This window comes from Vicugna pacos, chromosome 1, assembly GCF_048564905.1.
Source record: "Vicugna pacos chromosome 1, VicPac4, whole genome shotgun sequence".
In the NCBI taxonomy this organism is placed as follows: domain Eukaryota; kingdom Metazoa; phylum Chordata; class Mammalia; order Artiodactyla; family Camelidae; genus Vicugna; species Vicugna pacos.
Genome location: NC_132987.1, coordinates 43,907,959 through 43,935,363, shown reverse-complemented (window position 1 = coordinate 43,935,363; position 27,405 = coordinate 43,907,959). Strand labels below are relative to the sequence as shown.

The 27,405-nt window shown below is 39.8% G+C and overlaps 1 protein-coding gene across 3 annotated transcripts in view; it reads left to right on the top strand.

Moving 5' to 3' along the window:
* NCEH1 (neutral cholesterol ester hydrolase 1) overlaps positions 1–27,405 on the top strand; it is a 54,881-nt gene that overhangs the window by 11,310 nt on the left and 16,166 nt on the right. For 2 of the 3 annotated variants that reach the window (XM_072960980.1, XM_006200794.4), the window contains exon 2: positions 26,608–26,836. In XM_072960980.1, the coding sequence (XP_072817081.1) occupies positions 26,608–26,836 (229 nt within the window). Of the gene's footprint in view, positions 1–1,479; positions 1,554–26,607; positions 26,837–27,405 lie in introns of those variants that run through there. The other variant, XM_072960983.1, reaches the window with a different exon arrangement.

Genomic DNA, 27,405 nt, shown 5'->3' with positions numbered 1-27,405 from the left:
GACATGAAATCCCCTGAAGAAACAGTGTTGAATGAGAAGAGAGGAGTTTTAGTGTTGGGGAGAAAAGGCAGAGCCAGCAAAGGAGACAGAGCAGTCAGAGAATAAAGGGGGGAAACAAATGTCAAAGAAACCAAAAACCAATGAAGAGCTCCATCAGTTGGGAGTGATGAGCTGTGTTGAATTCCCCTAAGAAATGGGGACTCTGAGGATGGAGTTGAGCCTATCAGCTCTGCATCCCGGTGGGCCCCTCAGTGAATAAGCCACAAGACGTCCTCCCAGGCAACGGTGGCTTTTACATTTCTGCGTTTCAACCTGTAGCCTGTTCGTTGGAATGATTTCAAGGATGTCTGCCAAAAATAATGTTTTGATTTTGGCAGTGTTGCTACTGAGCTATCACTTATAACAGAAAACGGTGAAAATATCCTTTATAACTTGTGATTTAAAAACCTGAGAGGGAGGTTACTGATGGATATTACTGAGCTACTAAATACATTTATATATAAATATATGTGATAGTTATAAATATGTAACTACCTAGTATATTAAAGAAGTAAATACATGTTTAAAATATTTTTTAAAAGGGAAAGAAAAAGTAAAGAAACTCCCCTTCCCCAAAATCACTTTAAATTTGTGTTGGTTGGTTCGTCTAATGTGGAAACATATTTTAAAACCTGTACTCCTACAGGCTAAGTAGCTTTTCCTGTCTGCTTCCCAGTGAGGTTCACATCAGATGAGTATTAAACTTGCTTCCTTGCAGATTGCTGCCTATTAATCCTCTAGTTAGCAGTGTGCCATTTAAATGCATGTGCTGTACTTCTGTCAAGGACAGTGAGCCAGTATTTCACTGGACACACAGTGTGCCTGATTCAGGTCTTAGTGGCCACAGAAACCCCTACTGACCCAAACCAATAATTTCTCAGTCTTACTTCCTCACATGGCCAATCCAGATGGCACTGTTCTTCAATTTAAATGAAAATATATCTTGGATGAAGAGAAGAACATTGTTAGTGGTTATGACTACAGAAGGAACCTGTTTGGAAGTGATTTTCAATCACTTTAAAAACATGATTCCCATAAAATTATATTTGGGGGCAAATCATTGAATTTAAACTGCTTTAAAAGTTAGACTTCGATTTGGGTGCTGTCAGTGGTTCTGCCATTCTCTCCCTCACCTCCCTTTTTGTTTTTTTTCAATTTTAGGTTTAGCCTGGTAGCATTTTTTAGTTCTATACACTTGTGATCCTTTAAGTTGTTGCACTTAAGATTGGTTCCTATGGTTTTAGTGCATATGGGAGAGCCAGATTTACTTAGGGTCTTTTTATAACTGAAATTGTGCTTAATATATAGTGTTATGCTCTGTTACACCTCTTACTCTTTCTGTTCATAGAGGAAAATAATGCATTATCCATTCTCTAAAGTATCCATATACTTTCAACAATTTATCCATCGCCCAGAAGGTGACAGACACTGCAGAGACCTTGAGGTGCTCACATTCTAGTTTGGAAAAAACAAGTAGACAACTTCAACAAAACCTACCAAGTGCTGCAGTCATGGTACGTGGTGGGTGCTATGGGAGCCCAGCAGAGGAAGCCTCTGTGCATCTGGGGAATTCAGGCAAAGGATCCCAGAGAAAGTGCTGGCTGAGCTGAGCCTGAAAGGATGAGAAGAAACACATCACATATATGGGGAAGGAAGGACATTCCAGGAAGAGAAAACAGCAGGTGCAAAACGCTGAGGTGGGAGAGCATGACACATACAGGGAGTTATTTCTATTTCATTTCTGAAAGGTATAGAATGTTTGAGGGAGATCTTTATAGAACTGAGCCATGGGTGGAACTAGTCTGAGTCTTGTTAAGATATATTTCACTGTTTTAATTATGGTAACTTTAAGTAAGCTAAGAGGATTGTGAAAACACACAACCAATATATGATTTTTCAAGAATAAGTGCTACTTGGTAAAATAAGCTTTAAACTACTTACTAAAAATATTCTCTGTTACAAACCAATAGAATATTATTTAAATTCTGGTGACCAAATACATAATTTGATTGAAAACAATTTGTTTTTCTATTGTTGTTTGGTTTTAGTAACTTTTTGTCTTAGAATGACTTAAAGAAATATTTGTTTTTCTTATTGTGTTCCTGATGTGCTGCATCAGAAAGTCTTTTCCTTGATTAAAGTTTGAAACAAACACTGCAGTTGTTGGTAGCTATGGTGCCTTACTTGAGACGAAAGATTCTTGCCTGTTCATCAAAGGCGTTGGGTCTCTGGTTAGAGAGCTCTTACTTTAACCACCCAGTCCAATTTCTGTCTCACCCCTATTTTCCTCTCTCACGCCACCCTTTTTTTTCCCCCTCCAAAGAACATACTGCTATTGGTGATCATTTCTTTAATTACTTGTAGGTGATTTGTTTAAGTAATCCTTCTCCCTTGCCAGGTTGGAAGCTCTGTGAGGGGAGGGAGCAGATCTGTCGGCTTCCCTACTGTGTACCCAGCTCCTAAAAGTACCTGGCACAAAGTAAACACTCCCATAATTGCTGAGGGGATCGATGATGAGTGATTCAGAGTTCCTGGGCAGCTTCCACAATAAAGAGGGTTAGTGATAACAACTGGACAGGAATTTTCTCTGTATATCCTACTTCTCAAATAAGGCATCATTAGTAGGACCAATCAGCAAAATGTGTTAGCTTTTGCCTTGAATTCCTGTTTGCTTTTCATGAAGAGCCCAAGTAGGAAAAGATAAGGGGGAAGCTGCTTGCTTTTTCAGAAGGCGGGACCTCAGAAGCAACAATGAAAGAACACATAATCAGCAGTATAAGCACATTCAGCAATTATACTGAGCACTCATTATGTACCAGGCAGAAGGCTAGACCTAGGGGAACAAAGGTGAAGGAGATAGATCTAGAAACTCATAGTGTCAATACAGCAAGTACCAAAATAGAAACTTGAACCAAGTCCTAGAGAGCATTGAGGCAGGAGTGACGACTGACTGAGGAGTGAGTTGGACAGGGTGTCACAGAGGAGTGGACATTTGAAATGGACACTGAAGGAAGAATTGGAATTTAGCCTCATAGGAGAAATTCCATTAATGGATGGAACCCTGCAGTTCAGCCTTCTGTATCTTTGAGGAAAGTATGCACTACATGGGCAAGACAGACAAGTTTTACCTGCAAAGGTGTGTACAGGGAAGTGGTGTGTAGGAATATGAATAGGTAAAGGGTGTGTTAGGGCAGTAGGGGATGTCAGAAGTGGAATGTGTTCTTTAATCTCTGGCTATCTCGGCCACTTAAAAAACTTTTCCCATAGAAACATATTTCCTTTAGTAAATTAGAGGACAGAATTATTTTTTAAATACCATAACAGGTACATAATGATGCTATAGAAAACGTAGAAAACAGAAGAATTTACCTACAGTCTCACCATAACACAGTCATCATTTGCTTTTTGTTGTATTTCCTTTCAATCTCTTCTTTTTGTGTATATGTTGTCTTACTTTTGTTAGCTGTCATATTGTACATACAATTTTATTCACAAATTATTTTACTTGCCATTGTACCAGAAGGATATACCACATTATTCCTGCATGGTATTCCTTTCTCTTTGTAATGGATGTATCAAAGAGCAGGTGCCATTTTTAACATAACTATTCCCCTATTACCAAAACCTTAGACTGTTTAGTTTCTTGCAATTATAGGTCATGTTACACTGAAAATATATTTGTGTCTGTAATCTTTTTTGCTTTTAAGATTTTACCCTAAGAGATTCCTCCAAATTAGAACCACTAGATCAAAGAGTATAAATATTTTTGCAGATCCTGTTTTTTATTTCCAAGTTATTTTCCTATTTGTATGATTAATAGCAATATGAGGGAGTGCTGATTGTGCTATATTCTTTTCAGCATGAACTAGTGTAATTGACTTTTTAAGCTTATTAATTTAATAGCTTAAATGGATACCTTGTTTCTTTGGAAAGAGTTGACATTCAAATATTTGCTCATTCCTTCAATGACTACTTATTATATATATACTTTATATCAGTTCTGGGGAAAAAGTAGTAAACAAGCCTAATTCTTGCTCTCACATTGTATATTCTTACACTTAAAGAAAATTTCATTTAAAAAAATACTTGAGAGGTAAAACATTTTTGCAAAACTTATACAGCTGGTAAGCAGCTAAGAAGGGGTGTCCACCTGGTCTTTTATTTCAATCCCTTGTTCCATCCAATCTGCTAGACTACCCTGCAAAGGCAAAAATAGGGGCTTGTTAGCAGAGTACCTGTTCCTCCAGGTGTCTTCCTCTAAGCTTTAACCTAATGATGATGCTGTTGCTAGTACTCAGAACTTTTCTAAAACATTTTTTTTTTAGAAATTTCATTCCAAGCCATTGCATGAAATACACACGAACATCAGCCTCATTGCTTTATAGTCTCATCTTGTTTATGAACAAAATGTGGTCCCCAGCTTCATCACACACCTTGTTATCTAGAGGAACAATGGCTTTTCCAGGAATCAAATCCAACTTCAAGGAAAGAGGATTTGTCCTCTTTAAGGGTATATACAAAGGAGTGCCCAAAGTCTCTGAAAGCCATTGTAGAAAAATAGCTTAGTCAATATTTTTAGTCAGTTGGAACACACATGTGAATCCCCTACCTCTTTGCAAAGGTTAAGACATTTACATGCTGTGGAAGTTGCTTTATTTTTCAGTTTGTGTGAGGACTGTCAGCTTCCACTCCTGCTTGAGCACCTTTGGGTTACCACCAAGTGTTTGACACGTCTGTCAATTTCAGGGAGAAGGGCCAGTGACCCTTCAAGGAGAAGGGCACAGTGACCTTTCAAGGAGAAGGACCAGTGACCCTTCAAGGAGAAGGGCACAGTGACCTTTCAGGGAGAAGGGCACAGTCTTGGTGATAGCACTTGTCATTATAACACCCAGTTATAAACAGCCCACTTCCTGGCGTCCTTGGGGTGGGAGTGGGGGCTGAGGAAGGAGGTAGCATTTAGGCATCTTGGACCTTCTTTTTTTTTAACATTTTTTTATTGAGTTATAGTCATTTTACAATGTTGTATCAAATTCCAGTGTAAAGCACAATTTTTCAGTTCTACATGAACATACCTATATTAATTGTCACTTTTTTTCACTGTGAGTTACAAGATCTTGTGTATATTTCCCTGTGCTATACAGTATAATCTTGTTTATCTGTTCTGCATATGCCTGTCACTATCTACAAATTTTGAAATCCCAGTCTGCTTCTTCCCACACCCCGTCCCCTTGGCAACCACAAGTTTGTATTCTATGTCTATGAGTCTGTTTCTGTTTTGTATTTATGTTCTTTTTTTTTTTAAGATTCCACATATGAGTGATTTCATATGGTATTTTTCTTTCTCTTTCTAGCTTACTTCACTTAGAATGACATTCTCCAGGAATATCCATTTTGCTGCAAATGGCATTATGTTGTCGGTTTTTATGGCTAAATAGTATTCCACTGTATAAATATACCACCACTTCTTTATCCAGTCATTTGTTGATGGACATTTAGACTGTTTCCATGTCTTGGCTATTGTAAATAGCGCTGCTATGAACATTGGGATGCAGGTGTCATTTTGAAGTAGGGTTCCTTCTGGATATATGCACAGGAGCGGGATTCCTGGGTCATACGGTAAGTCTATTCCTAGTCTTTTGAGGAATCTCCATACTGTTTTCCACAGTGGCTGCACCAAACTGCATTCCCACCAGCAGTGTAGGAGGGTTCCCTTTTCACCACAGCCTCTCCAGCATTTGTCATTTGTGGACTTTTGAATGATGGCCATTCTGACTGGTGTGAGGTGATACCTCATTGTAGTTTTGATTTGCATTTCTCTGGTAATTAGTGATATTGAGCATTTTTTCATGTGCCTATTGATCATTTTTATGTCTTCCTTGGAGAATTGCTTGTTTAGGTCTTTTGCCCATTTTTGGATTGAGTTGTTTGGTTTTTTCTTCTTATGTCATATGAGCTGTTTATATATTCTGGAGATCAAGCCTTTTTTGGTTTCATCGTTTGCAAAAATTTTCTCCCATTCCGTAGGTTGTCTTTTTGTTTTACTTATGGTTTCCTTTGCTGTGCAGAAGCTTGTAAGTTTAACTAGGTCCCATTTGTTTATTCTTGCTTTTATTTCTATTGCATGGGTAGACTGCCCTAGGAGAATATTTTTGAGATGTATGTCAGATAATGTTTTGTCTATATTTTCTTCTAGGAGGTTTATTGTATCTTGTCGTATGTTTAAGTCCTTGATCCATTCTGAGTTTATTTTTGTGTATGGTGTAAGGGAGTGTTCTAACTTCATTGATTTACATGCTGCTGTCCAGTTTTCCCAACACCATTTGCTGAAGAGACTGTCTTTATCCCATTGTATACTCTTGCCTCCTTTGTCGAAGATTAGTTGACCAGAAGTTTGTGGGTTCGTTTCTGGGCTCTCTGTTCTGTTCCATTGGTCTATATGTCTGTTTTTGTACCAATACCATGCTGTCTTGATTACTGTAGGTCTATAGTATTGTCTGAAGTCTTGGAGAGTTATTCCTCCAGCCTCTTTCTTTTTCTTCAGTAATGCTTTGGCAATTCTAGGTCTTTTATAGTTCCATATAAATTTTATTATGATTTGTTCTAGTTCTGTGAAATATGTCCTGGGTAATTTGATAGGGATTGCATTAAATCTGTAGATTGCTTTGGGCAGTGTGACTATTTTAACAATACTGATTCTTCCAATCCAGGGGCATGGGATATCTTTCCATTTTTTAAAGTCTTCTATAATTTCCTTCTCTTTCACTTCCTTGGTTCCTAGGTATTTTATTACTTTGGGTGCTATTTTAAAGGGGATTGTTTCTTTACTTCCTTTTTCTGTTGATTCATCGTTAGTGTAAAGAAATGCAACTGATTTTTGAACGTTAATCCTCAGGACTGGATGGCTTCACCGGGGAATTCTCCCAAAAATACAAAGAAGAACTCATACTAGTCCTTCTCAAATTCTTCCAGAAGATTGAAATGGAGGGAATACTCCCGAATTCATTCTGTGAAGCCACCATCACCCTGATACCAAAACCAGGCAAAGACACTACCAAAAAAAAGAATTACAGACCAATATCACTGATGAACATAGATGCAAAAATCCTTACCAAAATATCAGCAAATAGAATCCAACAGCACATAAAAAAGATTATACATCACAGTCAAGTGGGGTTCATCCCAGGATCACAAGGGTGGTTCAACATATGCAAATCAATCAATGTAATACATCACATCAACAAGAGAAAGGACAAAAACCACATGATCATCTCAATCGATGCAGAAAAAGCATTTGATAAAATTCAACACCCATTTATGATAAAAACTCTCACCAAAGTGGGTATAGAGGGAACATATCTCAACATAATAAAAGCTATATATGACAAACCTACAGCCAGCATAATACTCAACGCTGAAAAACTCAAAAGCTTCCCACTAAAATCTGGGACAAGACAAGGCTGCCCACTATCACCACTCCTATTCAACATAGTCTTGGAAGTCCTAGCCACAGCAATCAGGCAAGAGAGAGAAATAAAAGGGATCCAAATAGGAAAAGAAGAGGTAAAAGTGTCAGTATATGCCGATGACATGGTACTATATATAGAAAACCCTAAAAGCTCCACACAAAAACTACTAGAACTAATCGAAGAATTCAGCAAGGTAGCAGGTTACAAGACTAATGTTCAAGAATCAGTTGGACCTTCTTTCATACTCATATATCATATCATATCATATTATAGTCTCTTTAACACATTTTCCTTTTATTTTCTTTCTCTAACCAGTTAATTATCTCATAAAAATTAGTCTTTATCCCATTTCTTTTGTGATCTCCAAGAATGATCATAATTGCTTCTAACAAGACAATAGGCAAATCAAGGAAAACAAAATCTGTGTGTTTTTAAGGGAAAATAATTTTTTTAAATTGAAGTACGGTTGATTTACAACATTGTGTTAGTTTCAGGTATACAGCAAAATGATTCGTATATATATATGTGTGTGTTTGTGTGTATATATATATATAAATATATAAATCTGAATTATTTTCTATTATAGGTTATTATAAGAAATTGAATACAGTTCCCTGTGTTATACAGTAAATTCTTGTTGCTTATCTGTTTTATGTATAGTAGTTTGTATCTGTTAATCTCATACTCCTAATTTATCCCTTCCCTTCCTCGCCTTCCCCTTTGGTAGCCATAAGTTTGTTTACTATGTTTGTGAGTCTTTCTAGTTTGTATATGATTCATTTGTATTATTTTTTAGATTCCATATATGTGATATCATATAATATTTACCTGTCTGACTTACTTCACTTAGTATTATATTTTCTAGGTCCATCCATGTTGCTGTAAAGGCAATATTTCATTCTTTTATGCCTGAGTAATATTCCATTGTGTGTATATATACATATATATGTGTGTATATATGTGTGTGTGTATATATATATACACACACATCTTCTGTTGATGGGCACGTGGGTTTTTTCCATGTCTTGGCTATTATAAATAGTGCTGCTATGAACATTGAGTGCATGTATCTTTTCAAATTAGAGTTTGTGTCTTTTGGGGATATATGCCCAGGACTGGGGTTGCTGGATGGTATGGTAACTTTCTTTTTTAGTTAAAGACATCTGTACTGTTTTCCATAGTGGCTGCATCAATTTACATTCCCACCAACAGTTTAAGAGGGCTCCCTTTCCTCCACACCCTCTCTAGCATTTATTATGTGTAGACTTTTTGATGATAGCTATTCTGACCTGTGTGAGGTGATACCTCACTGGAGGTTTCATTTGCATTTCTCTAAGAGTGATTTTTGCACATCTTTTTGTGTTCCTGTTGGCCATCTGGATGTCTTCTTTGGAGAAATGTCTATTTAGGTCTTCTGTCCATTTTTTTGGTTAGGTTATTTGTTTTTTTGATAGTGAGTTGTATGAGCTGTTTGTATATTTTGGAAATTAAGCCCTCGTTGTTTGCATCATTTGCGAGTATTTTCTCCCAGTCTGTAGGTTGTCTTTTCATTTTGTTTATGGTTTCCTTTGCTATCCAAAAGCTTTCAAGTTTGATTAAGTACCATTTACTTATTTTTGCTTTTATTTCTTTTGCCTTGGGAGATAATCTAAGAAATTATTGCTACACTTTATGTCAGAGAATGTTTTACCTGTGTTCTCTTCTAGGAGTTTTATGGTATCATGTCTTATATTTAGGTCTTTAAACCATTCTAAGTTTACTTTTATATATGGTGTGAGGGTGTTCTAATTTTGTTGATTTACATGTAGCTGTCCAACTTTCCCACCACCACTTGCTGAAGAGACTTTTTCTCCATTGTATATTATTGCCTTCTTTGTTGTGGATTAATTGACTGTTGGTGTGTAAGTTTATTTCTGGGCTCTCTATTCTGTCCCATTGATCCATATGTCTGTTTTTATGCCAATACCATGCTGTTTTGATTACTGTAGCTCTGTAGTTTTGTCTGCAGTGTGGGAGGGTTATGCCTCCAGTTTTGCTCTTTTCCACAGCATTGCTTTGGCAATTCTGGATCTTTTGTGGTTCCATATCAATTTTAGGATTATTCTAGTTCTGTGAAAAATGTCTTGGGTATTTTGATAGGGCTCACATTAAATCTATAGATTGCTTTGGGTAGTATGGACATTTTAACAATATTAGTTCTTCCAATTCAAGAGCATGGGACATCTTTAAGGGAAAAGAATTTTTTAAAAAGAAACAAATGCATCAGCCTGTGCAGTCTTTGGGAGGACCCATAACTCCCATTAGACCCTCCATAATCCCAATATCCATTGTCATTGCTCTCTAATTAAACTACTTCTGTGCATCACGGTAATTTAAAATGTAAAACGAAACCCAAAAAGTCATATAATTCTAATTTTATGTATTGGCTTTATTTATTATTGTTCAGGTTTGGGGATAGAATACTGTCAATTTTGCATATTGTCTGTTTAAAAAAAAGGATCTAACTTTCATAGAACAAGCTTGAGAGCTAGAGATTGATGTGTAGATACATTATTTATGGCCCACACTGCATATTAAACATCTAAAAATTCATTGCCAATACCTGAAATTTGAAATAGCTCTCACAGTCTAGTATCCCTGCTTCTTTTGAAAAATCAGATCATCTGACAACACTGGGCCAGAATTTCCACATCATACGATCACCTGGGGAGCACCACAGCTTCTTCCTTATTCAGAACATTGTTTTTCCAGTTTTCCACAAGCCTCTCCACTCCCTGATGTATTATACCTATTTTACCTATACGCATGAGCTGCCCTGGCCCCTGAAGACATGAGTTTATGACCTGTGTTCTACAGCTAAAACTCACTTAATGTTTCATGTAATTGGCAAATATTTATTGAACAATTTTCATTTTGCACAAGTGTTCCAAATGGTTCCTGTGCTTGAATGGTTCAGGATCTATTTGGGGAAATGAGATATAATTGCATAGCCAGTAAAGTAATACAGGAGCATAAACCTAGACATGTCAGGAGGCGGTAAGTACATGGGTAATTTTCAGATGGGCAATGTAGTTAACAAACTGTAAACCCAGAGAAGGACTGAATGACCTTGAGAGGGTTAAGATCAAAGCTGTACTTTGAATGGTGAGTCAGAATAGCATTGCAGGGAGGCTAGGGGAAGGGGAGGGAAGATGAAAAGAATGTAAAATATGAACAAAAGCAAGTTGATAAGAATGAACATTTTGGGGAACTGTAAGTAGGTAAGCCTGTGAGTTTGGTTGGATAAAGGAGCTGTTTTTCAGAGTATGGACTGCCCCTCATCCGTGAATACTGTCTGACATTCATCCTTTAATTCTTCCCATCATTGACTATTCACTCCACAATTGTTCTAGAAATACCCACACCAAAGGCAGCAAGCAGTTTGTGCAAACACTTGGCACACCTCCCTTTATGCAAACCATGTTTTCCACTTTCTCAAAACTCCTTCTTTGTGTTACTGCTTCCTAGCCCTCCCTCCTCCAAGGTAAAATGGAGAGGAGACCTTGATTCTTGGCCAGGTAAGCTCTCTAGAATCAGCTGGGAAAACTTGGAGAAAACGAAAAGGAAGCATAGAGAGGAAGGAAGGGCAGTTTGGACTGTACTAGCAAATTTTTGAAACGGCCCATGTTCTCCTGATCCTTTCACCTAACTAAGGCCCTCATCTGGAGAGTGTCACCCTCAAATCTCCTCCAGGACATTTTACTCTGGACTCGTTCCTCTAATTCCCTGGAACCCCTGAGAAGGATCCTTAGGATGGCTTTGCATGCCTGTGTCCCAGTGTGTAGTGTTGCATAGAAGTTGTATAACTGAGGAAACCCAGCACGGCTTATGTTGAATGGAGGTAGGATCAAGCTGAAATAATACCCAGCATCCACCCTTCTCACTTCCCTTCAAAGGCATGCACTGCAGGAACATTTGTAGTCCCGGGAACATCCTGGGACAAAAGGTTGCATATTGAGTGTACTGAAGACCAGAAAGAATTGGATCCAGCAGAGGGGAAATAACACTTAAAAGAGTAGGCCCTCGCCTGGGACTCAGAGCTGGATTGGAGCTCTGGCTCTGGCCCCAAAATAGAGTAGGACACTGGTAAAACATTCAAATGTGGTTTCAGCTTTGATTTGTAAAACAAGAGGGCTGGACTAGGCAAGGCCTTCCCAAATCAGTTTTAAGGGATTTTAATAGATGTGGAAAGATGAAAGACTAAGCAGAGTTAAATAAATTTCTCGTTTACTACTGGGACTTGTCAGTGTCTTTAAAAACCTGATGTGCATTGTGAATCTCTAGAGAGAAGAATTGATATGCAGCATATCCCAAGCTTAGTTAATCACAGAACTTGTCACTGTCTGTCCTCTGTGCAAAATTATCTCCTCAAATTGCTGTTACATAGAACTCATTTTGGGAAAAGCTGCTGTGTAGTTTTCTTGTCAGATCTAATATGCTCATATTCTAAGTATGTAAAGAGGCAACAAAAGCCTGGAAAGCCAGAAGTGTCAAAGAGAGCTCAGGCATCAGGTCATCGAACACTTCTGAAACGATTGCAGATGGTGAGGATTCAGAGCAACGTTGTTGAAACATGGATGTTCTAGCTAAGGGATCTGGGAGGCAGATGGAACAGTTAAGTGGGAGGATGGAATTAAAACAACAAAATAAGTATAGAGTTAAGCAATTTTGCTATGAAGGGAAAGAGAAAGTAAGCTTAGAGTCACAGAAACATTCTGAGATAAAATGAAACTTTTTTTCATAGATACGTAGTAAAAGAACCTGGGGCTAGGACTCTGTGACCTGAATTGTAGTCTAAACACATCGGTAACTGGATGATTTGGAACTTGTCACCCCACCTCTCCAGGCATCAGTTTCCTTAACTTTCAGAGAAGACGGTCTATATGCACAGGCTTTTAAGGTTTTAAAATTATATGACTTTATTGGCATCTAGTTTAAGTTAGTTGGGATTGAGCCCTTCAGAAAGGGATTTGATGAGGAAAGATATATGAAGAAATGAGGGCTGAGACGTAGATTAGAGAGAATTAGGTCAAGAGAGGCCCATTCTAAGCACCACAGGGATGGGTCTTTAATGGTACTCTATGAAACTATGAGGTCCAGCTACTGGGGTTTCTCTGCAGAATTGCACATTGACTAGATGGTATCTGTTCAGTTGGCTTTTTTATATTAGTGTGGCTTAATTTCCCAGCTAAACCGACTAGTCATTTGAACTTAATTGAGTTACCATTAATTCTTTTGAGGAATTGATTTACTTGATTAACTTCCATCCTGATTTTTTTTTTTTTGGTTAGTAGAGTGTCCAGATTATTGCACTTTAGTGAGCCATTTCCAATTTTTGTCTGTTTGTAGTCTTGTGACATTTTCTAGATTTGATTTTTCTGGGTGTTTGCTAAGGTAAAATTAGCTTTAGTAATTTCATAATTATGAGACATGATAATGCATGTCTTGGTAAATCGTTTCAGATATATGGGAAGCACCAGTGTAGTTCTTTGTTAAGGATTAAATATGCATTTCTAAGTGTGGTGGTGGACACCCATGCTTTCCACGAGTGTTTGTTGCACACATACTGAATGCCAGGCAATGTGCTGGAGAAGAAGCCATGGACAAATACATTGTTGTTATCCTTATCGCCTGTGATAATGGGTGTCTAGCTTCAAAGAACTATTGCCTGCAAACATGCACTCCCTAATTCATTTTTACTTAATGATTCTATGCATTTTACATTATAAAAGAATGATAAAGTGGTAACTTTCAGTGAAGCATTAACGGAAAGAAAATTGCTTAGTCACCTTGTTTATCCAGTACACGGTAAGAGAGGAAGAAAATGTTTGATAATACTGTTTTCTTAATGCCACAGTGGTAAAAAAATTACCTTTTTTTTAGTAAATTGCTGAGTCAGGCATAATTCAAAACCCACAAAAAAGCTAAGCATCTCATGTCAAATGCGTTCTTCTTGAAAATCCTTAGCTGCTGTGTCTATCCTTGAGCAAAAATTTGACTACCCACCATTCTATATTTACACAGCAAAATAATGAAGGCACAGCTAATGCAAGCAAACTTAAATCTTGGCTACCTCTGAGCTGGGGGTGTGGGCACACACTTGGATTGGTGGTTTTCCTGGCCTCATTAACAGTAATATCCTGATCTCCATCCAACACAGACTTCTTTGCATCTATCACTCTCTTCCGAAGTGTACAGCTGATGATATCATGATTACAAAAGATAACAATTTTTCTTGGATTCTGCTTTTTCTGCACTAGGAAATTCAGGGATGAAGGGGTTGAGGAATTAAGCATCAAAAACGTTCAGTTTTGGCTTGGTGTGTTTCATGTGTAGTGTGCTATTATGATGAATGGGTTTCAAAATGAAAATCTTTATACCTACTTGACAATCTTTATAAGCCTCAATTTCTTATCCTTCCAGAAGAGATCATGAAAAAGTGATCTCAAGTGTAACTCTTCTTCTACACCTTTGGGTATAGTTACTGTGTTCAAATGAAAGTCAAATTTAAACCTAAGGGGCTGGCCAGGATCTGACTGCTTCCATTTCATATATTTTAGGAATGTCAAAACAGGTTCACATTGTATTTTAATGAAAAATCTGGGTCTTTTTAAAGTCTACCAATGTTTTAAAATGTTTAGGTTTGTTTTTGTTTTTTGTTTTTCCCCTTAGTTTTCTTCCTCCTCTTCAGCCTCTGCCCCTTCTTATTTCTCTACGTCATCAGACACTTCAGACTGGGCATCCTGACTATTAGATACACCTCATTGTTGTCCTCCTCCTTCTCCTTTTCCCACCTCTTTGTCCACAAGTTCTCAGTCTCTAAGTTCTTTGCGTCTCTCTCCACCTCGCCTGTGCGCTCATGGACCTTGGCAATTACAGCCTTGTAGATGTCATTATACTTGTTCCCAAAAGACTGAAATCCCTTCAAATTTTGTTTCTGTCTGACTCGTTGCTTCTGCAGCTTTTTGAGGGCAAGGACTCCGTTTTTCACAGAGCAAGTCAGGCTCTCACAAGAGCCATTTTTTAGGCTTTGGTACATTCTCTTCCAGGGACTGGGACTCCTCTGCCAAGTGACTGGTGCACCCTTAGTCTCCACCTTGCACTGGGCGCTCCACCACCACCTCTTCCGCTGCCGCCTGGCCTGGCTCCAAGGGTCCCTTGTTGCCTGAGTCTGTGGTGTTGGAGGGGTGGCAAAGGGGAGGGATGGCTCCTGCGGAGGCCCAGCTGCAGGGAAGGAAACTAGGCCACGCTGGGGAGAGGCTGGAGGAAGTGGGAGAGGGCAGGCCTGTGACCAGAGCTCCGGCACAAAATGAGCCTCCTCTTCCAGGCAGCTTTGAGGCAGACTTAACACCCTCTCCGCATCCATTCACCTCTGTGCACCGGCTGCTCCGATACGCAGATGTCTCCAGATGGGTTCCTACCCTCAAAGAGTTGACCGAGGAGCTGACACAAACCAAACCTCACACCCAGAAAGGAGAAGTGTGGAAACAGGGTTCGAGCCCCATTTTGACACAGAGTGGGACACACAGAGTATAAAGAGTTCAGTTCTGTGCCGAGAAGGGGGCTGAGGAGGCCTGAGGAGGCCAGCAGTGGTCACTCAAACATTCTACTGTGGCTCGTCATTGCAAGCCCTGCCCTTAGCAGCACTGTCTCAGGACTTCACCCATTACTGTTGCAAATAAAATCAGTCACAACAAAAACTGCCTAATAAGAGACTGTTTCACACTTTGAATTGACAAGGCCAGTGTTTTCTCAACTCTTATGTGCAGAAGAACCACCTGGAGAAATTCCTGGGTCCCACTCCCAGAGATTTTAATTCAGTAGGTAGAGTTAGGGCACAAGAATTTATACTCAAGAGCTGGTAGTTTGTGGAACACCCTTTGAGTAACATTAGAATGGACAGATTGTGTAATGGTGATAGTAGAGGTAAGAGCTAAAAAAAACCTGGTTCTCAATGCCTTTCTGTTAAAGACAGGTGAATCTTTAAACCAAATAATTTACTAGCCTGTTGGTTTGCCAAACTCCTCTCATTTCTTCATTTGGGATCTATATCTGTCGGTGGAACCAGACTTTTGTTTCCCTAGGTTTTGTCCCTGGGATTGAAAGGGAGAGGGGATGGAGAAGAAGAATAGATGTCATTAAAAAGTATCATAAAGAGAGACTCAAAGTCATATCATAGATATGGGCCATCTTCCTTGTGATGGGATATCTAACCTATAAGTTCACCTTACGATGGCAATGTATCAGTTGGCCCTTGGTTACTGCCCTTCCTCACCTGGGTCGATTTTCCATGCTGAACCCCTGGATGCAGAGGGCCTACCACCCTACGCCACTTTATATAAGGTGCCTGAGCATCCACGGATTTTGGTATATATTGCAGGATAGGTGCTGGAACCAATCCCTCATGGGTGCTGAAGGACCACTGTATAGTTATCTCATCTATTGTACAGGTATTTTGACTTAGACTTAATATGTTATGAATTCAACACATTAGATTTTTGTCATTGTGGATCATGATTAAACATTTATGAGGAGTAAAGTATTTCAATATCCTGAATCTTAAATTGAGAAGCCTCTCCTGGGGTAAAAGGAAGACCTCCATCATTAGGGACTCCAGATTCTATCGCAACAGCCCAGTCTTATGCTTTCCTTCTTGAGCCTGGTGGGCCAGCCTGTCTCCTGATGCCTCAGGCCAAGGAATGACTGAACTGCATTAACTTGAAACTGCTGGCTGTAGGAATTTAATTGCTGTAAAGCCACTGGCTTTTGAACTGATGCCAATTTACTTTGGCCCTGTTTACGGAGGCAAACTGGTTCTGCTACCCAGTCTAGCAGATCTGCTGGCAGAGAGACTATGCAGCTGGGAGAGTTTGGGATACATTTTGTGACTTACTTACCCTCTCCACCCTGATTTAAGCCTTTTTCACTCCTAAGTGTTCAAAACTTGTGTGATGGGAAAGGCTCAGCTTTAAATAATGGCTTGGTTATTGATTTTCTTCTGAGCTCTGAGTAATAACATTCAGAGTGATGAGGCAGTCAGTTGGGCTTTTGGGTTCCAGTACTCACTTTATCACTTGGAGCCTTATGATCCTGGGCAAGACCTTTAACTTGTCTAAGCCTCACAAGAGCAAAAATTGAGTATAATACCTACTCTTCCTTTTTCACAGGTTGTGAAATTCAAACAAGTGAAAGTTCAAATGGTCATAAACTGTAAAGCATTCTAGGAGAATAATTAATATAAATGTTATAATGTATTATGTATTTTCTATTGTATGTATTTATTATAATCACATTCTGAATGTACACAAAGGGGTTTTAATTTATTGTAATCATCATCTCAATCTGGCTCTTCAGACATATGAAGATGTCTATAAAAAAAATCACTTGCCTTTTATCTTTCAGGTTTATATGCCATTTAATAAACAGTGTTTCAAAGGTCATGTCTAATTTGCTGCTTCCTGCGTTTGACGTAAGGCAGATTACCCCAACTTCTGGAGCATCCTGTGTAGCACGCTTGTGAAATCAGGCAGAGGGCGTGAGTGAGCAGACTCGAAACTGCCATATAGCACAAGGGAGTTAGGAGGTTTTGTTTAGAAGTAATTCTTTTGTGCTGCCTTTAGTCAGCTGCTGTTTGAAACACTCAGATGAAAACAAATGCTGCTTGTCCTGGCAATACGGGAGGCTTATTGCAGCTTGACTAGCGTTGTGAGGGACATTTGTTTATGACCAGCTGTACATGGGATACTGGAAAGAATTTTTGATCTCCAAGCCACAGACTTTGTCCCAAGGAGCTCACAGTCTAGTTATTGCTTTTATATGTGACAGAGATGTGAGTAAAAAAGAACTCTGATTTTTTTTAAGTCTCATTTCACCTGTCATATGCGTATTGATGGAAACAAAGGAGAATGAGACAGGAGAGGACTGAGAGAGGTGTTACCAGGGGAGGCTGAGAGAGAAATGTGCCAGTGAGGAAGAGCTGGAGGAAAAGGGAGGATGGGGGTCCCTCCTCAACCCAGAGCTAGAGCTGCTGATCCTGGGAGAGTCACATAGCCATTCTGAGCCTCAGTTTCCCTTTGTGTAATATGGGAGACTAAAGGGTCATTCCAGATGTAAAAATCTTCCAGTTTTCCGAAGTAGGTTTGAAAATAAATTGACTAGTGAATGGCACTAGAAGATGATGGGTGAGGGTTCTGGAGCCAGCGTGGGTTCAGATCCATCCCACCCCTTCCTGCCTGTGTGACCTTTGGCGATTCACTTGACCACTGTGGTCTGAGACTCCACACTAAGAACAGTGACTGGTGGAGAGCAAATGTCAGTATGTGTGAGCTGTCATCCCCCTTGAATGTAAGAGGCTTTTGGAGCTAAGCAAATACATTGGCAATATAGAAACTGTCTTCTGTATGACAGTGAAAAATAAACACAGAAGTTTAGGAACTGGAAAGAGACAAGCTTCTCCTTTTTGTGCTCCTCTTGGTTGAGTTGCAGTGAGAGAACAAACTGAAGGCTTTAGAGCGAAAGGGTTAGGGTGTCAGATCCCTCCTGAGCTCTTTCTTTCTTCTAATTTACCTTATTAGTGAGTGGTGGCGAGCTTCTCTTCAGGTTTGCTTTATAGCTTGTAATGATCTTAGAGCACTAAACAAATATGAAATTGCAGTAGAGCAGTCTCATCAGAGAACCTTATTGCTATATGATTGTATCTGTGCCTCCCAGGCTGGCTTAATAACCCCCTCCAGTGCTTTGCTATACGCAGAGAGTGCCCTATACAGGACTCTTTTTGTCCATGACTATTCTCAGAGTGTGGGACAAAAGGTTTATTTATAAAAATAATGCTGACTAAAGGAAGTGAGGGAGAAAGGACAACTACAGAAAGCGTCCTTAGCCAGATGGGGATCTGCCAAAGGCCCGAGCAAGAATTCTGCCAATTCTGGGGCTCTGGAGAGAGGAGACAACAATAGATAATGTGGATTTACTCCTCACGTGCACGCTTTTTCACTTCTTTATCTGGGAAACTGGGGCTCAGACAACTTGGGAAGCTTGCCCAGGTCATGTAGCTAATAAATGATAGAGCCAGGACTTGGCCTTGGTCTCTGTCCAAGGTCTGTGCTTTTGCCTCTCTAATATATTTCCTTAAGCCTTTCTGCCCTTGCTCAAAGAATCTCAGGGAAGGATAATACAAAGTGATTTTTTACAATCTTTTCTACTCAGGAAGCCTTAAAGATGGGGTTTATATCACTTAAAGGACTCCACTACCCTGAAGTCCTTTTATAGCTCTCAGTTTAAGAATGTGGTGCAGCTGGTAATTCAGCCTGGCTCTGAGCTAATGTGAGATTTACTTTGTGAGTTAAGAGCTAAGCTAAGGTAGTGAGACTTCATTATGTGACAGACTGAAGTGCTGTGAAGACCTAAGCAAATAAAAAGAGGTAACATTATGAGCATTTATGTTCATAAAATTTATGTTAAAAAAATTAAGTTATGCAAGTTATGCTTGAGTATGCTTGACTCTAGAGAACTGGAAAGTACAAGGGGAAATGGGGTTGGAATGTAGAGTGGGACTAGACTGGAGTGCCAAGTTCAGATTTTTTTTTCTGGAAGAAACTGGAAATCAATGGACGTTTTTAAGCAGCCAGGTATTGTGATCAGCCTTTTAGGACAGGAACTCTGGCAGCAGTATACAGCAGGTTATAGAGAAAGAAAGTGCTATCTAGCATTTAAGTTAGTAGGCAAATACAGGAAATAATGAGCATCTAATCAAGGCAGCAGTGGGAGTCAGAGTGGAGGCTGGGGGTAGAACTAGATTCAGAAAATGTTGGCAGGTGGAATTGACATGAATTTGATTGATTAGCTATCATGTGAGAGAAGGAAGGAATTGGAGAAAGTATTGAGGTTTCTCTTGGGAGCTAGGCTTATGGTTAGATCATTAATTGAGAATTTAATGGAGTGAGTTGCTGAGTCAGGAGTGGAGAAGGGACTGTAGACAGGTTAATTTTGAAGAGTTTCTAAACTATATCCTGGAGATAGTTGGAAATGTGGACCTGGAACTTAAGAAAGACAGCTCATGGACTGGAGATAGAGAGGTGGGAGTCAGCATATGGATATGCACAGCCACTTACTTTCTTACGCTGCTAGTAAGTACTTCCTATTTTCCAGGTATTATGCCATGGTAGTACATTAGCTTGCTCAGGAAAAGCAGAAATTATGTAGTTGAATAAAATTAAAAAGGGAACCTTGGGGAATACCATCATTTAAAGGGCCAGTGGACAGGAAGGGAAGAAACAGTCAATTAAAAAACAAAAGAAAAAAAAGAGGACTTAATTATTAGCATGGCAAGAGAAACAGACTGGAGAGATTCAGGGGGAAGAGAGTTTAGAAAAAGAACAAGTTGTTAAATGCCTACAGAGAGACTAAATAGGCCATTGGTGTTGACAGTGGGGTCATGGGGTCTTTGGTGAACATAGTAAGTACAGTTTCATCAGCAATGTGAGTCTGAAAGCCAGATCGCAATGGGTAGACTTTCAAAGACTTCAAAGTCTTTGAAAAGTCACTGTCTTCTGTAGGGTAAAGACAGAACTGACTCACAGAAACCAAGGTGTGTTGAGAGGCAGATCTCTGCTTTCCTCCAGCCTCCTATAAACTCATCTCTTACAGCCTCCCCCTAGGCTAACCCTTCCTACTGTTTTCCAGATCCTATCTCCCCTTCTTCCTACAGGGTCTCAATTCACATGTCATTTCTTTTCTCCTCTGTAACCTTTGTTTCTCCTTGTTCACAGGCTCTTTCCCTAGAAGCATGCCAAGTCTCTTCTTGGGAAAAAGAAGAAAAAGGTTTTCTTTATTCTTGCCTTCAGGCTATTGTCCAACTGCCTTCCTTACCTCTACAGAGAAAGGACTATTTACATTCACTATATCTATTTCTTCACTCCTATGCCCTTGGCAACACATTACAGTCTGGCTTCCAGCCCCATATCTCTGACTCAACTGTACTTGCTGGGTTCACCAAGATCTCATGACCGTATTACTAATACCAATGACCTACTTTTCCTTTCTGTTGGCATTTAGCAACTTGCTCTTTCTTGAAACTCTTCCCTCTAAACTTCTCCAGTCTCTTATTTGTCTTGCCATGCTAATAATTAATTCCTCTTCCTTTGGTGTGGGAGGGGATCTTTTAACGATTGATTCTTCTCTCCTGCCACTGTCCGTTTAAATGATGGTGTTCCCCAAGGTTTCATTTTCATTTTACTCAACTTTATAGTTCCTGCTTTCCCTGAGTAAATTGACCTTCCCTCTCTGGTGGAATTTACTACATTTTAGTCTTCCAGCAGAGCCCCATACTTTCATCAGTGTTGGGTTGGATTAGAGACTCAGCCTCCAGCAAATAAAGGGGTGTTTTTATCCTCATAATCTGGGTGGGAATAGGAAAGAGGATTCTGATGCCTTCTCATCCTTACTGGAGGAGTATGATGCTGAGTATTTACTTATAAAGCAGAGTGAAGGTGGTGGGCAGAAGACTGACGTGTGGAACACATGCCCCATAACCACAAACGTCTGCGTGCCCTTCCCCACCCTCCTCTCCTCCAGCCTACTGATCATTCATTAAAGTCAGTTCAGTCAGCTGATACTGTCTCCAGGCAGCCAGATGGGACAGGCTCTGTCTCTTCTGTCCCAGACTGGATTATACATGCCTTTGTTCTTTAAGGTCCATATATTTATTTTTGAAGTTTTTACATCATATCATAATTATCTGTTATGTCTAGGATATTCCCACATTTATATGTTCCTCAAAAATAGGCCCTTTTGTTCATCCTTGTACCCCAAATGTGTAGAACAGTCATGACCAAATGACTACTTAATAAATGTTGATTGAATGAATTAGTTGACCCAATTTACTTTGTGATTCTCAACCTTGATATGTATAGAATTCACCTAGAGAGCCAAAAAAACACCCATACCTTAGGTCACATTTCCAGAGATGATTATGTAATAGGTGCGGTATGGGGGTCAGGCATTGGCTTTTTAAAAGCTTCCAGGTGATTCTAATATGCTGCCAGCTTTGCAAACCATTGGATTAAAGGAATAAGATATACCAGTGCCTGCTAAATGCCAGATGTTTTAATTAAATTCTCACAATAACCCAATGAAAGGAGATGAGATTTGTTTTTGTTAACAAATGGGTAAAAAAACGGAGGCTCAGAATGACATTATAACTTTGCATAAACCACAAAGTTGGTAAGAGGCAGGGTTAGGACCTGACTCTGTTACCTTGCATTGCCTTTCCAGCTTCCCAGGCAGCTTTCCTCCAGTGGTGAGGAATCCATTCAAACTCTTACCGATTCTCTCAGAGGTGGGGCACTGGCCAATCGGCTGAACTGTGTAACATTTGAAGAAACGTGGGATTAGCTCTATTCTGCTTTCACGGATGAGGTTGGATCGGAATCAGCCCATGCAAGAACATGTTTGTGTCACAACTACCCCATCTTTCACATTTGTTGGATAATCATGCCTTTTTTTTTCTTTTTTTTTTCCCCTGGGCTGGGCACTCAATCTTGCCTCTGGATCTCTTTTTCTGAAGGATGGCCATTCTAGCAGCTTCTCAGTCAACCCTTTGCACTACCACCTCCTCACCCCACACCTGACCTTCAATCTCTGAAATGAGCTTATAAGTCTCGTCTCATACTCCATCTTCCATTAAGGCACTATTCAGGCTAGATGGTGTATTAAATTTCATCCCAGAAAGAACAGAGAGAAGTAATCCCTTCCTTCTCTGAGCTTGTGCAACCCATTATCTAGGCTTCTCTTGCTAAGCTTATATCACTTAATTAACATCAGCTATTCATTTAATCGCTTGGTTCTCTTCCACTTCCCTAAGCTCCAGAACATTGTCTTTTTCTCCTCCTTAAGTTCTCCTGCTCATACAATATATTTTCTAATTTGTATGGTGAGTGAGTTAATAGAGAAAAAACCCACTCATAAACATTAACAACTAACTTATATATTAACAGGCAGAGTAGAGTTTCTGCTTGACTTCCTTTGATTTTTGCTTGTCCTCTGACCTGTGGTCATCAGAACTGTGTAGAGAGCCAATGGTCCATCTATTCTACTGTATCTGGTTCTTTTGAGGTGTAATGAGTACCCTTTATTCCTTCCATCTACTCAGGCAGAATTCCCTTCCAGATCCTAGAATGGTTATGGGGACAAGTTTTAAGACCTTTAGCAATGCTCTAGAGTACCTCAGCCAGCCATGACTGGGTCAATTCATAGCCTGTGAAACTCTTAACACTTGGCTTGCTTCTTTGCATTATTGGAGTTTTCCAGCTGCTTCTGAAGAGGTTTCAGGAAACTTTGTTTAACTTGAGGTTGTTTCTTGGGTGGATCTGAATCTCATTTCACAAATTCAAGGATGCAAGTAATGTAACTTGATCTTTATTTCAAGCCTTTGTTCTTTAGGTAGAACTTAATTCCTGTGGATTAAAGTACTAACCCATTACTGTTTGCTTTTAGGTTTTGGAGGGTCTTATACAATGTTGAGCATAATGAGTTGGGGAAGCCCTTAGGGTACGCATCCTCAGCCACATGATTGTTCCACCTGGTCCTTGGTGTTTGGTTCCCACAAGTTGCCCTGGGATATCCTTAGTTCTTATTTATAAGAGTGCTTTATGTCCATTAGTGTTCTCTTCTATTCCCGTTGGACCCTTGAGAACATATAATGAGCCATAGATAATGGAGAAGCTGTCTCAGATTCATCCATATGCAAGACATTCTTGCAGCCCTTGCTACTTTTCTACCTTTTTCGGCAAATGGAATCATTCTGCTGCTCCTGCACCAGCTGGAGCTGGGAAACTCTCTGAGGCCATTGGAGGCACTATCTTCCTAGACATACCTTGCAGTTACTCTTCCCTAGAGTCTTGACTTTTTCCAAAGTTCTATCTGGGCATAGGGCATATGTCTGTTTTTCTCAGAGTCCATACACATGTGTGGGGTTGCTGTGTCCCAGGGATCTTTTTTCATTGGATCTTATTTTTAATTTTAATTCATACATTTCTCATTTCATCTCCAGTACTTTCTCCTCCTCTCTCTCACCACCTAGGTTGGAGAATCATATTCTATCCTAGGAGACTTTTTATTCGTCATGTAATCTTCTAAATCAATGTCTGTTTTTTGATTCTCCAAAGGATATAGGCTTCTGAGAATCAAAAGCAGGAAGACACTCCTGTTTGTTTGCTATTTGTTGTCATATGCCTTCCCTGAAGTAACAACCAGAGAAGAGTTTGGCTACTGATTTCATTTGCAGCACAGTAGGGCGGTAGGGATGATAAGGGAGTAGTGAGAAGAGCAAAGGGAAACAGTAGATATTAGAGGAAGAAGTTAAATACCGTTTGCAATTTTATTGTGCAACATGGCATCACATAGATGTGTGACCGTCATGCTATCTTGGACCCTGAGCAGCCTCTTGGACCCACACTGATCTCAGCCAACATCTCTAGGACAATTCTCTATGTCCTGTAGCTTCCTCATAGTATTAGGACCAGCTTCTATACTGGTTACTTGGTCTCTAAGCTTCTCTCCTCTTCACAAGGAGGATAATAATAGAATTTAAGCCAGAATTCAACAACCTCCTCTCATGCTGTAGGCACTTGGGCAGTAATAACTATTATTAATAAGTGATAATAAAAGTGGTTAATGGCAGATTACTATTTGATTCTCTCCTTTTTCAAACTTTGAAACAAAATTGATATTTCTGTAGAATAATGATTTTTCATTCTCTGATTTACCAATACAGTTCCAAACATTAGCACAGTTTTACTTTAGCACCTTTCTGGATTCTTTTCCCACCCATCCAGCCTTTCTTACTCCCATCTGCTTATCTTTTTCTCCTTCATAAACAAAGTATTCCTCTTCAGTCAGCTCTCCTGCCCTGACACCACCCTGTCAGCATCGTAAACAATGCAGATGTTCCGAACTTCTGCAAGTGGTCATAAGCTAACGCAGCAGAGGTGCTTCTGGAAAGGTATGGGCAAATGAGGAAGGTCTCCATGCACCCAGAGCAGGTAGTACGCAAAGGAAACCAGAGGTGGAGTCTAGGCAAAGTGAACAATCTTCCCTAATCTGTCTTGTAAAGACAACTCACTTGTTTCACAGCTTTCCTTTAGTTGAAGAAACTCAGGTATAATTTGTCTTAAATATTCAATAAAGTCTTCATGTAACAAAAATAAAATTCAGTCCAGAAAGTGCCAAGGCTGCCACTTCTTTGTTCATATCTTATTTTTTGTGTCTATCAAGCCGCTTGCCCTGTGAGAAATGGAATGAATCCTTTGTGTTCTCTGTTAATGGACAGGGTTGTTGTGTGAACTCTACAAATCTTAGTGAAGACAGAGATTCTAAGCTATGCCCTAGCAGAGCACCATATTCCACAAGTTAGACCGACATGTTACCATGAAATTCAAATGATTGCCTTTTCCCAATTTGCCAAAGACCTTTAAACCCCTAAACTCATGGTTAGACAGCTCGGTATGTACGTGCACGCAAACATTCATTTGTTTCGTATCAAAAACATTAACAGTTGCTTTAACTCTTTCACTAAATTGATCAATTGACACATGTAGAAATTGAACTATTTTATTAATGTTCAGTTGCTTTGCTGCTGCTTATACTGCATATTAATAGAATAACTGGAATAACTGTTCATAGTTAGATAAATTGCCTCTTGTTCTTGCTTTTCATGAACACTGGCTAATAGTTTTGTAATGCAGTCTTTCCAACTCTTTTCACAGCAGGGCATCTGTATACAGTAATAATAGTTTATATGGGACACTGGGGTAAGCAGCTTAGGAACTTGGCTCCCCAGGGGCTGAGGGGATCAGTGTCACAGCACATGTGTATCCTTTTCAAGCTGTATCAGTGTGCGTGGGCTGGGAAGCTGGATTATGGTGTATTGCAGACTTCACGTAGTTCTCATTTCTACTAATAGCACTGTTTTCTTGATCTTGAGATGGCATTAAATATTTCGTTAATCATCAGTGTTCTGCTTCATATTGTGCAGAAGGGTACTATTGCTCTCTGGCTGTTACCCCTGGGAGGTTTAAGAGCCACTAGGAGATAAAGTATATGAGTTCATGCACCTGTGCCAGGAAAGTTTCTAATCACTCTGTGACACTTCTGGGCCTCTCCAGCTTGACGAGTCACTGGTTCCAGATGGCTTCAAGCTCTCTGGCTTTGAAACATGGCCATTAGGTCTTGCAGGGAGGTCAGTTTTATTGGTGTACTCCATAGGAAGAGCTTGTATAAGAAGTGAAAAGAGGGAATACACTCTGCGGGGTCTTTGCTGGGTGGATGACCTGGGCCTCCACCCCATGCTCCTTCTCCAACCAGATAATTTCCCGTGAACACTTAATACAGAGTTCGATGCCCCTTGGGGTTCAAATGGGAAGAGACGACCAGGCTGCATGTTCTGTGCACATCTCTACAAAGCTGGTTGTGTCTGGTCTCCTTCTATGTGCTGGGCCGCCGTGGACTCTCCTCCTTCCTTCTCACACATTCATTCCTTTCTCCTAGTCTCAAAACAGTCAGACATACTTAAATATATATGCTTAAAAACACTTTTAAAATACTTTAATAAATATAAAACTTTCCCCTCTTTTATTTGCATTTAAATAAAGTATTCTTCCTCCACTCCTCATATGTTAGTGGAACTGTGATATGCTGATATAGGGGGGAAAAGGGACTGAGTCCTGGAATTCACGATTCCCGGGTTTAAGTTGAAGGGCTGCCATTTATCCAGCTAAATGGTCCAGTTCAGCTAATTTCTGAGCCTTATTGATAAAATGAGACTGGGGATGCCTGTCCCGTTTCCCTCTCAGGGCTGATCTGAAGATCAAAGGAGATCTCATGTAGGTAAAGCTCTAAAAAATGAAAGGTAGATACGATTTGTTATTATATTAAAAGTGGCCCGTGAGTCCTAAGGGCAGCGGCAATGTCTTGTCAGAACTCAAATACTTCTGAAGAGTTGGTGCGTGTGGCTGTGGTGTGATAAAGCTGACATGAGCTCTCCCTGTTACTCCCCCTCATCCTGCAGAGTAACCTGATACACTACCTGGGTCTTAGCCATCATCTGCTCGCACTGAACTTTATCATCGTTTCTTTCGGCAAGAAAAGTGCATGGTCATCTGCTCAAGTGAAGGTGACCGACACTGACTTTGACGGCGTGGAAGTCAGAGTGTTTGAAGGCCCTCCAAAGCCAGAAGAGCCGCTGAAACGCAGCGTTGTTTACATCCATGGAGGAGGCTGGGCCTTGGCAAGTGCAAGTATGTCCCGGTCACCTTCAGGCTATTTGTGGTTGTGGCTGTCCTGGCAGAGATACGTGACTGAGTTGGCTTTCTTACTGGGTAAAGAGAAGGGGGATCCATTTGACTCCCCCTGGACAGTCCCATTTACCCCTATTGTCCACCAGTTCCATTCTTGAAAGTGTCCCGTTTTGGATGATTAATTATATGGTCACCCTTCATAAAGTTTTTTGCCCATTTGTTAATTCAGGCAGACTGTTTTGAAAATATTTCCTGTGACCTAAATCATAGAATAATGTATTATAAAGTACTGAAGTTACTTTCTGCACCAAAACAAGGTGAAGTTTCATTGGGCCAGAATAGAAGGGAATTATCTGTAGCTCTACGCCAACTTGTGTTTGGAAGACATCTTTCTATGAAATAGAACAAGTGTTTCTGAATACACACATAAACTCATCAGCATTTCATCTGCTTATTAAACCAAAGATAAAAATATAAAATGTATGCTGCTGTTAAAAGGAAATGATCCTGCAAAGTTCAAGAATATTCTCTTCAGCACTGGGTAACTTTCATGAGCAGAACACATTGAA